Here is a 15,992-nt window from a genome sequence, read left to right on the forward strand (position 1 = left end):
GGAAAGATTATTTTTCTTTTCCAGTCATCTTCAGGCATTCTCCTTTATCAAAGAGTAAAAAGTTTAACTGAGTATTTGGAAAAATACTAACTTCACTTGGACTCCCATTAAGACAGCACAAATATTAACATAGTTCTAACACATGGGTGAATTTGGGAAGGAACCAATGATTTGTAATTGGAAGCATTCCTCAGATGTCTTTGGAAAGTTCTCTTTGGAAGCTGTTATAAACAGATATGAAGCTCTTTCCAAACAGAACAAAGGGACACGGTTTATTGTTTTGGCTCAGAGAGGAGCCTGTACTTACCAAACGAAATTTTTCAGAATGGAACAAGTTCCTACATGATTTCAGGTTTAGCTTTGACAGAAGGAGCCACTGTGCTTAGCCTGTCCATGGCTGCCAACTCAGATCTCTGTAGTGAATGTGTGAGAGGGTCGGATGGGGAGAGAGCACAGGAGGGAAGAACCATGGCAAAACATGAATATGCGGCTGTGCCCTTGGGATAAACAAGCACCAAGCTCAGCAGCAGCTACAGCTGGCTTGTCAATGTGTGTGTGTACCATTTCTAGCAGTAGCAGGGTGAGATGGCATCTCTTGAGGATGTGATCCCTGGCAGAGCCTACAGCTTCTCAGGCTGGAGGCCAGAGCTGGGATCCCATTCCAGCAGTTGTCAAAGACAGCTCATCCTGTCAGCATGTGAATTTAGTGGGACGAATGGTTGTCACACTAGCGTGTTTTAAGCAAGTCTTGCAGAATACTAAAAGGAGTGGGAGAGATTCTCAGTAACAGTGGATAATGGAGGAGAGAGAAGCCAAGGCCATTGCTGTGTTACCTTCTGGGCTTCCCCATCCCTATAAAGAAACGGACTTGCGCAAAGCTTGTTGAATCAAAATGCACTGACTTCAGTAGTCTTCTGATGCAGGCTCAGAAAGTGGGGAGACAGCAGTAGTCAGCTATTTATGTTGTGATAGTTTTCCAGTCTGCCACATCTCGTAGGGATGCTTTTACCCTGGAAGTGGAGCACATCATGGGGCTCTGGGTGTGCCCTGCTACAGTGCTGGACGCAGCTGGTACTGTTCTGCACCTCTACAAACTGATGCACACTCAGAAGCTGAACTTGCATTAATACTTGAGTCATTGCGACCTGCCAACAGTAACGAAATTCGGTAGACAAAATTCCTCCTTTTGGAATTGAAAAGGAGGTTTCTAATTAACTTCTGAAAATGTGGCTTTTTGTGTATATTATTTCCTAAAAATTCAGCTAACTGTTCACTTAAAGGACAGCAGTTCTTAAAATGGAGTTTGAAAACAGAATTAAAGTGGATACCGGTACTAGCTTTAGTTGTATTATTCTTGGCCTTCTTTAAATTTCCTGCTGATAGGAAATAATAAAATTGGTTTTGATCAGCTGAATTTACAAGGACATTATGTTCAATTCCAAATTAATTCCATGGAGGAACTGGATGTCCAGAAGATGGACCTTTTGAGGAGAAAAAACAAAACAGCTATGAACAAAACAGGTCAACCGTAACCTGGGGTGCATCAGACCCAGCAGTGCCAGCTGGGAGAGTTTGTCCCACTCTTCTCTGCTGTGCCCTCACATCAAGCACTGAGAGCAGTTTTGGGCACTGCAATATAAAAAGAGCATAAAACTGTTCAAGAGTATTCAAAGGAGGAGGTTAAAGATGGTGAAGAGTCTAGAGAGAAAGATGTGTGAGAAGGTGTTGAGTTCACTTTGTTTGGTATGCACTGAGCTCTGCTCTGTGGCGACAGTGGCAGGGCCTGAGGGAACGGCATGGAGTTGTGTCAGGGGAGGGGCAGCTGGGGGTTAGGGAATAGGGAAAGGGTCTGCACCAGAGGGCAGTGGGCATGGAATGGGCTGCACAGGGCAGTGTTCACGTCACCAAGCTGCTGGAGTTCAAGAAGCACTTGGACAACACTCTCAGACATTGGGTTTGGATTCTGGGTAGTCTTGTGTGAAGCCAGGAGATAGACTCAATGGTCCTTGTGGATCTCTTTCAACTCAGTTATTCTCTGATTCTCTGATTCTAATTTTTGTTATATCAGTAAAGAAATGCATCGTTTATGATAATCTGGATATGCACTGACTTGGGATTCTGGTCCAAAGCCTTCATGAAAATAAATACAGTTATTTAATCCAGACAGAAGCTGTATCAAGAAATACATTAAACTTGTTTGCTATGTCCTATATTTTGGCAAGATCTACGTGCATTGAATGCACACTGAAGCAGCATGGATGTTGGTAAAATCCTATTAGTTTCTCAACTCTCCTGGTTACATTTGTTTTCAAAGTTGTACCAGCTTTCTCTGATTTTTATCTACCCTATAAGAATTTTTTTTTTGATGCTGTATTACTAAATTAAGAAAGTGTGCTCTTTTGAATAAGCATTAAATTTCGACTGCCATTTTGAGGCAGTGATTCCAGAATGTATCCAACATTGTGTCAGGACTGGCATTTGTAGCATCAGTCTATGGCAGGCACTCCAGGCAATGAAGATCAGACCTTCAAAGGACTGTACCTGCCTGATCCCTGCTTATATCTCCAAGTGTCAGTTTTGAGGAGATCTGAAGCTTGTTTTCTGTAGAAGATACGATGGATTTGTTAGAAATTTATTAAACCTACAAGAGAATTAGGAGCTGCTTCAAAGATAGCATTAAGAACAACAGTTATGAGGTGAAAAAAAATTTAGTTCTTTGTTTAAAACATAAATGTGAGTTGATTTCCAAATGAACGTCTCTCTGGGAATGAAAGGAGCAAAGGAAACACATACCGAATTACTGAATAAAGTCAGAAACAAAGACATAATGGAAACAAATATATTTCAAATGGTTTTTAATATCATTATCTACTGCAGCAACTTTTATTGCTGGGACGCTGACCTTGCTACTAACCTAAACATTCCACTCTAAAAGATTTAATTTTTTAACTTAAGATACATATTTCTATAGCCCTAAACAATGGAGTGGACAGGTAGTGTGGGGGAATTTGATCAAGAAAAGAGACTATTGCATTAGGAGTCTCCTTCCATGTTTTTTTTTCTAGGGAGAACAAGGTCCTATAGGTCCATATGGTCCTCCAGGAGTCCCTGGCATTGGAGAGCCAGGACCCAAGGTAAGTCTCAGTTATACATACATCCATTGAAGTGCTAACAGTGTACAAACATTTTTGGGTGAATGTGCTCACTTTATCAAACTCAAATTCTTTTGGTCTAAATATAAAACTTGTATAATATCGATAGGTTTGCATGTTTACATAGGAATGAGGCAACTGGCTTGCCTTTTGCTCAACCCTAAGTTTTCATTATGATTGTGCTGAAATATGTCAGACATGATATCATTTAAATGAGGACTGAATATGTGAGGTCAGAGTCAAGCACTAATGAGTAAACATAGTTCAAAGCATAGAAATACATCTCAATTACTGAAATATACAACCAAGTGACAGATTTGTCATACTGTGTTTTCACCAATGAACCAATATGCTTCTACACTCTGCTGTTGGCATGAGGGCTGAAATACAATCTTGGATTCCAAGTGTTAACTGAAATGTGTTTTCAAATGCTTCTAATTTATCTTATTTGTTTGTTTTATATTATTTGTTTTACTTCAAGAGATGTTTGATTTCAGACCTTTCTGATGACATGTTTAAGTCATCTATATATAAAAGTTTCTCTTTTCAGAAGCATCAAACTGAACTAAAATTGAACTTTCTAATTATTTTTCACAAGGGTTCTCAGGGTTTAGAAGGTAGAATTGGACCTCCAGGGCCTACTGGAATTGGTGAGCCAGGAATAACAGTAAGTCATTGATATGTGTATTGGAAGTGAAAATAAGTAAGCCTTAATAAGTTTTAGTAAGCCTTAATAAGTTTTAGTAAGCCTTAGTGATCAACAGCAGCTGCTGTTTCCATAGACTCCATAAACCCCTCTGCATAACCTAGAGCAACAGGAGTTTTTGGCTATGCCAGCCCAATTTTGCAACAGTAATTTTGTGTGGTTTACCAGAGTAGTAGAATTAAGCCATGTCCAAATGTGTTCTGGTGAAATAAAAAATTGTTTGGTCCCTGTGAGCAAGATTACAGTATTCAGCTTGCGGACAGACATGGAATTGTATGTTAATAGGTGTACTCCTACTTTTCTGAGATGAGAATATATTTAAAAATAGTCTGAAATATTATTGTAAGAAGGTGAAAATTCAGGAGCTGAGGTATTTTGCAACTTTTATCTGTAATGTGATTTGCATAAAGTACAAAGCTCCAAAATGATATACTTTTACTTATATTTTTAACTCCCAAGTTAGAGCAAGTTACCTTTAGCAAGCTTTTTGTAGCTGTGAGAAACAGTTCTCTTTTTCTAATAGCCTCCTTGGAAGGTATTTTCAGTTTTTAGCAAAGGATTGCACTCTTTCTTCACTGTTAATAAGTGCTTGCTGGAGACTTTTTCTTCCTGTTGGTCAGAGTATGTAATATGTAGTTCTCTTATTCCATTAAAAATCACAAAAAGATTGTTAATTAAGAAACCACACCATGTAAATAGCTGTTAGAAGTCATTCTAATATTAGTTTTGAGTTTCCCCTACTGATAGTGAAAGACTTTTTTCCCCCACACACAAAAAAGTGGGAACATTTTAATTTAACCAACATCATCCTTAAAAACTCTTCAGTATCTTTAAAATAATAAAAGAGCTGATTTTTCTGGAAGAACAGAAATTTACTACAATAAAAAAGTAATTAGTATTTATTTAAAACAAAATTGACGTTCTCTGAGTATGTATGTTAAGCCAATCATTTTGCATGGAAAAAAAATGTGTTCAAATTAGTGACTGACATCATTTCAGGTACACAAAATTATAGGAAATAAATTTTACAGCAGTAAATATCATTAGTGTAATTTATTCCAGAGTTACACTTGGGTTTTAAAGATACCATCTGTAAACATTAATTATGTTCAGGGCATTTCAGCATTAGCTTCTAGTAGAAATCCTCCAATTATGGTTTATTACAATTTGTTTTAATCACCTGGACTCAGCCAGCTGTTGTGGAACTGTTGCTAGCTGTCTGTGTTGTTAAGAGTTGCTAGGAGCTATATTAGCAGTTAGAGAAAAAGTCAGTAAGAAATGAAATGCTGATGTCATCTAATTCTTTTTCTTTTCTTACAGGGACCACGTGGCCCTGTTGGTCTGCCAGGTGAGAAAGGTGAACAAGGAGAAGGTATTCAAGGCCAAAAGGTAGTTTTATGGAATTTATTTCTTTTTAAACATTGTGGAACAAATCTGCTGTAAAGTCTAAGCTATTCAAGAGAATTGGTTTTCCATCTCAGTCTTCTGAATCACCGTGCTCTGTGAATATCCCTCCTAGTTCAAAACTATCAAGATAATTACAAAAGATCTGTACTGTTCCTCTCAAGAAGTCAGTGTTTGTCTTATTTATGTGTTCAATAAGATATCGTATTTTTGTTACCATTGTCTTCTGAAAGATTATCTATGTTCTCTATTGGAAGAAAATATTCAAGAATTGTTTTCTTTCTGTCATACCATTTTCAGAAACTAAAAAATGGGTTATATGAGTCTCTGTGGACAGTTACCTCATTAATGGCACTTGATAATACATGTAAACATTCTTTTTTTAAAAATAAATAGAAACAAGCAAAGACTTATGGTAAAATTGTGACCAGGCTTCTCATCAGAATCCTTGAGTGACTTCAAGATTCTCTAGAGCCTTGAACTACTAAATAAAGCAGATTTTTCTTCCTTTCATGGAAACAATGTTAGCCATTTCCTTGCACTGGAAGGTTCTGAGCCACTCTATTTACTGATAAAATGAACTTATTTTCGCATTCTCAAAATGTGCCTCTCCATTTCCCAGAGTTTAGTTTTCTCCTTTTGAAGCTCTATTCAACAACACAATGAATGCAGATGGAATTATGAACTATAATTGAATTGCTTTTCTGTAAAACTAGTAATTCCATTGACTGTTTTTCTTGTTTGTTTGCAAAGGAAAACTTTTTTTCTCATTATCCACATTGTGCTGTCAGTTTGTCTTGGATGTTCTTTATAAATTCCTTAGTACAGTTCCAAACTTTTTCATATTTCTAGGGTGAAAAAGGCTCTGAAGGCAAAGTTGGTCCAAAGGGACTGCCAGGTCAATCAATAAAAGGTAACAAGGTGAGGGACTGAATATTTTCCTAATCATATTTAAAGTTAGTTATATAGATATTAAATTAAAAGATGAATTATTTACAAAACTTCACAACAGTTGTGTGAATCTTAGGAATCTGAGTGAATCCTAGAATCTCAGGAACTACTTTATACATTCAATGCAGCTTCGTAGACTGTGCTTATAAGTATCAATAAATGAGTCTCATAATGTTAACTGCAAGTACCAAACACTGTGTTCTGTGCAGTACAGAGTATGAGGGAAGAAATAGACTTTTTTCGTTCCGCATAAATTTATTTCCAAAATGTTGTATAAAATGTCATTTGAATATTTTAAAAATATTGAACACGCTTTCAGTCGTATAGTCTAATGGACCTGAGACAGACAAAGAAACACTCTGGCTTCTCAAATGTGTTAGCTTTTGGTTCTTAGGATCACAAAAATGCAGTGATGGCTAGGGTAGCAAGTATTTGGAACAATTTCAGTAATTAAGATCTTCTGGTGTAAGTGAAATGAATTATTGTTTTCTAGGGACTGGGGTCACACATCCTGGATATCTTTGTGCGTGTGTGCCACTCCCAGTACCCATACCCTCCCAATACCTCCCCACCATAATTCCTCCGTTCTCTCCTTAAGTGCTGTAGAAAACCTGTGTGATACCACTTGACAAAGATTTTTCCAAAATATTCTCTAACTGTCCTCTTCATGGTCATAAGCTTTTCTTCTGAGTGTTGTGCAAGAAGCTGTGTATTTCAATGCAAGATAATCCTTCAAGTTAATCTGTGTGCAAATATAAGCTACTGATTCTTCTAGCCTTCACTGTCTATTATAAATGAGATAGTGTTGTTTAATTTCATTAAATCAATTGCCGTAAGCAGATTTTAAGGTATTGTGGCAGGGGGTTGGAACTGGATGATTCTTGGTATCCCTTCCAACCCAAGCCATTCTATGATTCTACTCAAAATTCTTATTACTCTCAAAAAGAAGCAGCGCAATTCAAAATAATTCAGCTTGAGGCACTACTACTCTGATTAATTTAAGCATGTTAATCAGCTAACATGGTTTATTGCAATTTAGCACTCTGGAATACTTTTTGTATAGGGCGAACAAGGCCAGGTAGGACCACAGGGCCCACCAGGACCACCAGGATTCGGTAATCCAGGAAGCCAGGTAAGTTTGAATGAGGGACAGACAGACACTGAGCTGCAAATATGCCAGAGACAGCTAGCATGAGCTGAATCATGTATTTGTCTGTTTCATTCTTAAGTCAGAGGAAACCCATGAACAGCCTAGATATATACTGTACGATCTGTCCTGCATTTCATCCAGTCTTTTCATAGAGACCCAGCCACGACTGAACACAGAGCTGCCCCTGAAGTCCACCGGTTCTGAATTTCAAGCTCTGTTGAAACTTGAACACAGCCTTGAATAGGTGGATGCAGAATGACAGAAATGTCCAAAGATATTTTGCTTTGTGTTTTTGGTTTTTGTTTTGTTTTTAGAAAAGTTGATTAAAGTTCATGCTTACCACATACTGTACCAGTGAATCAGATATTACATGCAGATACTGAGATGCTTCCCATTTGCTTTCTCCCTAAAGAGTAACTGTGATCATTACACTTGGGTGAGGCTGTAAAATCCACAGAAAAATGACAGTGATGAAATAATATAATTGTAAGCTGATAGACTCATGGTTAATTTCAAATATAGAAGAAAATAATGCATTTTTGTTTCATAGGGTATACAAGGTCCAAAAGGAAATCCTGGGCCAAAAGGATCTAAAGGTTTTGGTTTTCAGGGTCCAAAGGTAATAATTAATACGTTATTTTAAAAAATATCTTTCGCTAGCAAGAAGCAACAAGCAGTGTATCTGCCAGATTTTCAAGATTGCGCTTCGTGAGGTGAAAAAGTTCACTGGAGAACTGTTCATTGAAAATAGCAATTCACTTTTGAATCTTTGAGGGAAAAACACTCATGTTTTCTAAGTGGAACATGAGACTTCTGCTTTTTGAATATGGATTTTATGTTCTAGGTGAACACAAATTTATAAACAAAGTGTCTTTCAGACGTGTTTCTATCAAATGAATTTAATTCCTCATACATATTACATTTATATAATTTTAGTAAGTTACTTAGCTGTAAACCAGTTACAGTTTGGAGACTCGTTAGGCTTGTCTATCCTTCAGCCTTCCACGGTGACCATGAGAGAGAACCAAAACCAAAGGTAGAAACACTAGGAGAGAGAAAAGAGCTTAAATATAGTAGGCAACCGTGCACCATACGAGAAAATAGGGTAAAGAATTATTGCTTCCAAAGTCCAAGCCTCTAGCAATGTCTAGTATCAGGTAAGAGCTGCGTGAGAGGAAAAAGGGAATTTGGCAAAATATTCAGGAGAGCTAATGGAATGAACTGATAAATTATGAAGTGGATGTATGCTTCTTAATCACCTTGATTCACAAAAGAATCAGTTGTCACTCCAGCAAAAGCAGCAAGTAAAGTCATGTTCACTTGGACGTTACTGTGGCACATAAGTAGCAGTCACAGCAACAATGTTTAATAGTAATGTAGGGAAAAACAGGTAGTTCTGAAACATTATATATGAAAACATTTCGTTACTGTGAAAACCAATCTGAAAAACGTAACTGGAAAATTAAATTCCTATTTCTTTAGAAATAACTAGTTTTATACTACTGGAAAGAATCACAAGGGCAAAACTTTCTCTTAAACAGAAGTTCTGATTTTTCTTTATGTGGAATTATCTTTCTTTCAGTGAAAGCAGAGTCTTTGATATATGAATATAAAATAGAAAATACAGTGCACTTCATTTGAATTAGAACAAGAAGAAGGAAGTTGGAATTATTTACTTAGACTTTTTCCACAGTGCATGGCTGAATAAAATAGATGTAGTCCTACAAGTTACTGGAGTTTTGACAGAAAAGAATATTTCAGTCAAAAATGACTTGACTGAAAATTTGACTATTTCTATGTGTAAACAACTTATTTAAGTAATACAAACAGAAGTGTTTTTTGTTATTAGGGTGAACAGGGTGAACGTGGACAAAAAGGAGAACCAGGACTCCCAGCAGTTGGAGAACGAGGGTTAAAAGTGAGCCTGTTTTCAACTGTTTCTTACAGTGAATTCTGTTTTTTTTTCCCATGTTATTGATAAATAAAGTAGAAGATTTTGTTTCTGTTAATTAACTAAAATAAAATCAAATCAAATCTATGAGATCTAGATATTCCTGTCATTTCAAATTTTTACCCTTTAGAATCAAAATGTCCTTCTAAGGCTCCCATGCTCCTAACCCCATTACTGCAGCCATAACAGAAAGAGCTTGTTCCATCTTCTCTAAGCTAGTGAGATACCTCTGTGGCCTGTTAGAAATGCTGCCACTACCTCTGTTCCTCCACAGTGATTGGAAACAATTTGGTCTTATCTGATGGCGGTGCTCACACTGCTTTCATGTTAGAAAAGATGGTGAGCGCTTACGGCTTTGACTTCAACTGCCATTACAAAAGCAGTGTACAAGAACCTTGCCATTTCAAATAGGAAGTCTCCCAAAATTGGGTGAAGTGTCATGGGTATTTTGAGTTTGGTGATTTTTTTCATGGAAGAAGCACTGGGCAGGACTGGTTCCTATAGATATTTTCAACTCCTTGTAGCAAGGTCTGTCTTAGAAGCAATGCCTAGACCAGTTTATACAGCAAGCGAGGCAGTCTTCAATTCCCACTTTCATTTATGGAACAAACCAGTCTGTGAGCATCATCCAACTCATGCAGTGCAATATATTCAGATAAACCAAAGATTATAATACAAATTCACAAGAAAAGTGATTAGTTTACACAGGCATTTTAGACTGAGCAATCCTTCAATCCATAGTGTTTGACTTTGCAAGAAAATTGCTTTTTTATTATGTTAGCATTGTACACAGAATAACAATCAAATTTCATCCATGTTTTTACTTGCTGAATAAATGTAAATTTATTTAACACAAAACCAAGGCTTAAGATGTAGGCTTTAAGAGAACTTCAGAATACTTATCTTTTTGGATCTATAGAATATTTAACTTATTGTGAATAACAACCTTTACCTGAGTAAAAATATTGTATCTAATGAGTTAACATTGTAACACACTGTTAGAACCATTTTACAGAATGAAATAATTTATTGATGTATGCAGATACTATTATTTATTCTTCTCTAAGGGAGATACAGGTCAACCAGGAGTCCCGGGAGAGAAAGGAATTCAGGGAATCCCTGGGGATCCAGGCAAAAGGGTAAGAAAATGTGTTTTCCTGCATATAAAAGCCTTAGATGAAAGAAGACCAAACTCAGCCTTCAATACTTTTCAGATATTTAATAACGAGCAGTTCATCCTGGGGGATAGCACGTGCCAATAGATCTGTGTAGTACAGGAGGGTGATAGCTGAGATGTTTCCAGCAAATTTTGTTTACAGTGACTGTCATCTGAATATGCGGCTGTTTCAGCAGTCCTGCCTTTTATGGGCTGTTGACTTCCACTAATTTTCACAGTCTTCACAACAGATAGTGTCTTGTGTCTTAAAGTTTGTTCAGATTTTTCCTGACACAAAGAAATCAGGCTAAATTGATGTAGCCTGCAATATCTGGAAGAACTGTGAGCTGTGGCTGAAGTCTTCCAGCACGGTATCTAAACTGCCACAAAGATCCAAAACCAAAGTTCCTTGTTTCCAAGGGAAATTCTGAGACTTTACGAAAATCTCAGGCATGTTACAAGAAGGGTTAATAAATTCAGTATGGTGGAAAAAAGTTTAGAGGGCAGCAAATCAAAGTGACCAATACAGTCAATTTAGAGCAAGGAGGAGGGTTTTAATTTTACTTCATCGAAAGAGAGTAAGGTGCTGAGTGAGCAAAACTCATTGCTTTGGCTAGTTGTTGAATGGCTGCTGACAATCCAGGGGCCTTCAAAGTCTGCTGCTGTGCAGCTTTATACAAGGGTAGCACCTTACTAACATATTGAACTGATGAACTGAATGTGACTCTGGGGAGACCTTACTGTGACCTTCCAATATTTGAAGGGAGTGTATAAACAGGAGAGGGTACGACTGTGTACAAGGGTGGATAGTGGTTTTCCCCCTTGTCCTATCTTCACTAAGATAAGGCAGGTTTAGGTCAGATATTAGAAGGAAGTTTTTCACACAGAGGGTGGTGATGCACTGGAACAGGTTAACAGGTTGCCCAAGGAGGTTGTGGGTGCCTCACAAGGCCAGGCTGGATGTGGCTCTGGGCAGCCTGGTCTAGTGGTTGGTGACCCTGCACATAGCAGGCCTTTTCAATCCAGGCCATTCTATGATTCTATTATTCAGTGTAATATTTTTTAACTATAGATCTTTAATCAGAAAGTGTCCGAATAGCTGTAGTTAACACCTATTAAGGATGCACCTTCATGTTTTTTCAGCTGCAAGGGCAGTGCAAATACCAACATTCCACTATGGAAAGATATGTGGCATTTGTGTTGTTACTTTGGAAAAAAAAATGAATAGAAATCACCTACTATACTATCACCTACTATTAAAGCTCTTTGAAATGAAGCTCTTGGTGTATCAGGAAGATACAACTGAATTGAGATTAAAGGTTGAGTTAAAGTTACATTTAGCTTTTGTACTTGACGATGCTGAATTTTTCTTTCACATTCATTATTCCCATGATCATCTTGATATAATCACCTTCATTGTCATAATACATTATAACTTAAAATGTTAGCACTGGGCAACTAACTTGTGTACTCAGGACAATGCAAAGAACAGTTTCATGTCTGCTGTGAACAGTGGGCGCAGAGATGTTCTGGCAGTTTTATGCCAGTGGAAAGATGTCTTGCAGAAACGGGACCTCAGGGATGCTAAACAACAGCAGACTCTGAACTACCACGTCCATCAAGACCTCAAATCAAAGATGAATGCTTAAACTTCATTTTAATCTAATTTTCATTTTCTGAATTACCTGCAGTTGTTCTTATGCACTAATTCGGTTGATATTATGCAAAAAAATCAAAATTTTCCTATATAATTTTCCTAAACCTAATGTAATATGTGGAACCTAAGCCATTTTATGACTGTCTCAGCATTCTGATATGGAAAGAGAAGGAACTAAGGTAAATGATGTGACTATTTAGATGTCTAAATATGAAATTAAAAGATTGGAAAGATTATGAGTAAACAAATGTTTTTATCCCTTATCTAGTTAAATTTAAGACATTTGGAGCAGATTCTAAAAACTGAATGGGATTTCAGATTGAATGAAGCATCTATATTTCTAATTATGGGCATCATTCAGCTGTGAATGAAATTTTGCTTTAATTTAAACCAAAGCTTTGCTTTCTTCAGGGTGACCCAGGAGAAAAAGGATCCCATGGAGAGAATGGTCTTAAAGGAGAAAAAGGCATATCTGGAGCAAAAGTAAGCTTCTTTCAGAGCAACCCTTCACTTTGTATTTCATACAAAAATTCATAGGATATATTTAACATATAAATTTCTCAAGTGTACCTTGCTTTAAAAAGCCAAAACAATCCTATTGTTTGTTCTGTTTCTACTAAATGACATGAGAGTCCTGAGAAGAGAAAGAACAGGAAAATGTAATTATAAACTTTATAGTTATGCTTGAGCACTGGGAAGCTGAATTAAAATTGCCAGAGTAATTCTAATAATAAACATTTTGCAAATTTCGTCTTGGAAATATTAGCTTTCTATCAGAGTATTTTGTGTGCATTAAGTATAATGGTAAGTAAATTGAAAAAATACCAGTGTTCTGGTTATTATTCTGGCTTAGTATGCCAGACACAAAAAATTAATTACTATTTAAAAAAATTAAATATAAAGTTAAACCAGTAGTCATTTAAAACTTGAAAATTGGACCACCTTCCATGAGAGCTGTAAGTTGATTTATGTTTTTTTCCCAAGTATTGTCAATTTTTATGTAAAGTTTTATAGATGTTTTTATAACATAAAGTTTTGAAAATATTTTTTAAAAATTGTTACTTGTGGAGAAAATTATACAGTTTAAATGAGAATTATGCTATTTTATAATAGGGTGAACCAGGAGAGAGAGGGCCACCTGGTGTTGCTGGATCATCTGTTCGGGGGCCTCCTGGACCAAAGGTGATTATCTAGTATGCATCTGCTGGGGACCAGCGACTGGATATTTTTTAGTGCACATTTCTGTCAAAGGTGAAGGAACGTAAATTAAAGAAGTTAAAATTTCTTTTTTGTAGTAATGAAGCTGAGTGCATTTTAGAGGTCAAGAGTACTGAGAAGCACCAAAAAGTAACATAGTGTTTTGTGGCCATTTAACATGGTATTGGGCTTAGTGGGTGTTATTGCTTCTTAAAGCCATTTATAAAAAAAAAAAGTATTGGTCCCTACTTTTAAATTAATCACTTTCATCTCCTCTTATTTCTCATTTTCTTAAGCATTTTTTTCTTTGAAAGTCTAAAGATTTCTTGAATACAGCAGTGAGCCCCTGCAGGAAGGTGTCTTTGTGTACTTCCACGAGTTATATGCTGAACTAGAAGACTTTTTGGAAGTGAATGTTTCTGTGTGTATCTTTGCATGTCATTTTCAAGAGAATAACTGGACTGTGTGCAGTACTTTAAATGAAAGACTATATACCAGATAACTAGAGCTATATCCCCTTCATTTTATCTACAGAAAAAATGTACTTGAATTGGATGGGACTTGTCCTTCTGAGGAAAATATGCTGATTTATCAACAGTAAAACTAACTTTGAAGGTTTTGAAAACATTTGAATATTCATAAATTCCCATTTTTATTTTATAAATAAAATAGTGGCTGTTTTTATAATAATAAGTTCAGCATTAATTGATGCTCTTCAGCTTTGGTATAGTAATCACAAATTCAGTGACTCTGAAGACATTTCATCCCCAGTTTTCTTCTCCCTTCAGTATATATTTGCACCTACACACATGCACACGTAGGCATTGTATATTCAGTGTACTTAACAGCCTGGCAACAGGACATCACAGAGGGCTAGGTTGTGGTTTGAGCTGGTTTGGGTACAGATGAGGTAGGAAAGACAGAACAAGATCAAGGTACAGCTGTAGTAAAAATGCAACTACTGAGAAGAAAAAAAGGAGTGTGAGCTGCTCATAGCTCTTATTTTAGATTGAAGTCATAATAATTTGCAAAACTTTATGTAAAGAAAATATAAGTGACATGCTGTAACACCTGTCAGCCTTCTGGACATAGTGCCATTTTCTTCATTAATGTGATATTTTTTAATAGACCAGTAAGTCATTTGCATGACAGTCTTGCTGAAAATAATAACTTTGTAGATTTTACTGCCCTTTCCACTCTAATTTGATCAGTTTGGTACAGTTCACTGCACCTTCATAGCAGAAGAGCCACAGTAAAAATTCACTGGAGCCTGTAGGAGTTTTCAGACTTTACTAGATTTTATATCAGGCTTTTATGTGCAGAAACTAGTGCATCAGTATAAGTAGTTTGAGTATTTATAAAGTGCAAGTTGGTTTTTAGAATATATAAAAATCTTTGCCGATTTAGTTCCATAATAATTTTTTTGTTTAAACAAAATTCTCTTGTGCTTCTGCCAACTACTCAAAAATATAACAGACTGTACAGGTCTGTATTCTCTCTTCATTGTGGAAAATACAATGTTTTGCTAGCATTCATGTTCTTGGAATATCCTGGTATCTGAAGTAGTGAAGCCAGGCATAAATTTATTAGGTGAGGGAAATGGCATACTTTGCAGTCCCAGGAGTTGTCATGGTCTGAGGTCTTCTTAGTATATCTCTAAGTATTTAATGTAATAGTAGATCTACATCTAACTCCTGAACAGCTGTGGTTGTGTATTTGGAAATTTATTTGTTCTGAGCTACACCCACGTTTGGGGATTAGATGTTCATTTCCCTAGACAGCCATTATGCTGTTACTAATATGGAGACAGTAACATTAGATAGCAGTTTTTACTTCAGATTCCTTTCTCATGGTTGCAGTTACTACATGGTTTTGGCAGAACCTTTGATCTGCATTCCCCAGTGAATGTCCTGAAACACTGACTTTCTCAGTACTTTTAAAAAATAGCAAAAGTTTCACTGGAAACTGAATTTTTCTTTTCATGATGCTTAAAGTAAAGTAAAAAATCTGTTGCCATAAATTGAACATCAGACAAAGTCCAAGAGTTAGCATGAGAAAAGTGAAATCTAAGCCTCTTTGCTTTCCAGGAAAGTCACTGGCAGGGCTAAAATTACCCTGGGTAATATCTGAAGAAAAACTCAAGTTTCTTCCTGGGTCTTCATAAAATTCAGCCTGTGGAGTTTGCAACTTTGAAATGCTGTGCCATATGCAATTGCATATTTAGCCTTTCTAAATATACCCTGTCTTTGCCATCACTTTTAATTTCTTTGCTATCCACTGTGCTCTGGCAGGAACAAGGTTACATCAGCCTTACACCAGCCTGTGCTAGCTTGTGGTAGTAGTAACTTCCTGTTGAAGTATTGATTTCATACTACCTAGCTCAGCAATTGTCGTGTCAGTGTCATAAGGAATGGAATACTTGTTCTTTTCTGTAAAACCTCAAATATTAATAATGAAAATAATGAAAATGTCTTTGGTTTTATTTCTTTTTAAATAGGGAGATCCAGGACGTACTGGGCCACCAGGAGAGGATGGACGTCCTGGAGATTCAAAACCGGGTCCACAGGTAGGAATTTGGAGACAAAGTTGGAAAGCAAATCTGAGACATGCGCAAAGCTCCTGTGAAAGTGCAGAAACTGCCTGAGCAACATTTTTATGTCCGGTGATG

At 36.7% G+C, this 15,992-nt stretch overlaps 1 protein-coding gene across 3 annotated transcripts in view; it reads left to right on the plus strand.

Moving 5' to 3' along the window:
• Positions 1-15,992, plus strand: part of COL28A1 (collagen type XXVIII alpha 1 chain) — a 62,260-nt gene that overhangs the window by 21,400 nt on the left and 24,868 nt on the right. For all 3 annotated transcript variants that reach the window (XM_042816968.1, XM_042816970.1, XM_042816969.1), the window contains exons 12-22: positions 3,066-3,134; positions 3,751-3,819; positions 5,179-5,247; positions 6,115-6,183; positions 7,277-7,345; positions 7,914-7,982; positions 9,213-9,281; positions 10,382-10,453; positions 12,539-12,610; positions 13,241-13,309; positions 15,822-15,890. In XM_042816968.1, coding sequence (XP_042672902.1) covers positions 3,066-3,134; positions 3,751-3,819; positions 5,179-5,247; positions 6,115-6,183; positions 7,277-7,345; positions 7,914-7,982; positions 9,213-9,281; positions 10,382-10,453; positions 12,539-12,610; positions 13,241-13,309; positions 15,822-15,890 — 765 coding nt within the window. The remainder of the gene's footprint in view (positions 1-3,065; positions 3,135-3,750; positions 3,820-5,178; positions 5,248-6,114; positions 6,184-7,276; positions 7,346-7,913; positions 7,983-9,212; positions 9,282-10,381; positions 10,454-12,538; positions 12,611-13,240; positions 13,310-15,821; positions 15,891-15,992) is intronic.

This window comes from Centrocercus urophasianus, unplaced genomic scaffold, assembly GCF_019232065.1.
Source record: "Centrocercus urophasianus isolate 14NV4802_14NV808 unplaced genomic scaffold, USGS_Curo_1.0 seq_16, whole genome shotgun sequence".
NCBI lineage: Eukaryota > Metazoa > Chordata > Aves > Galliformes > Phasianidae > Centrocercus > Centrocercus urophasianus.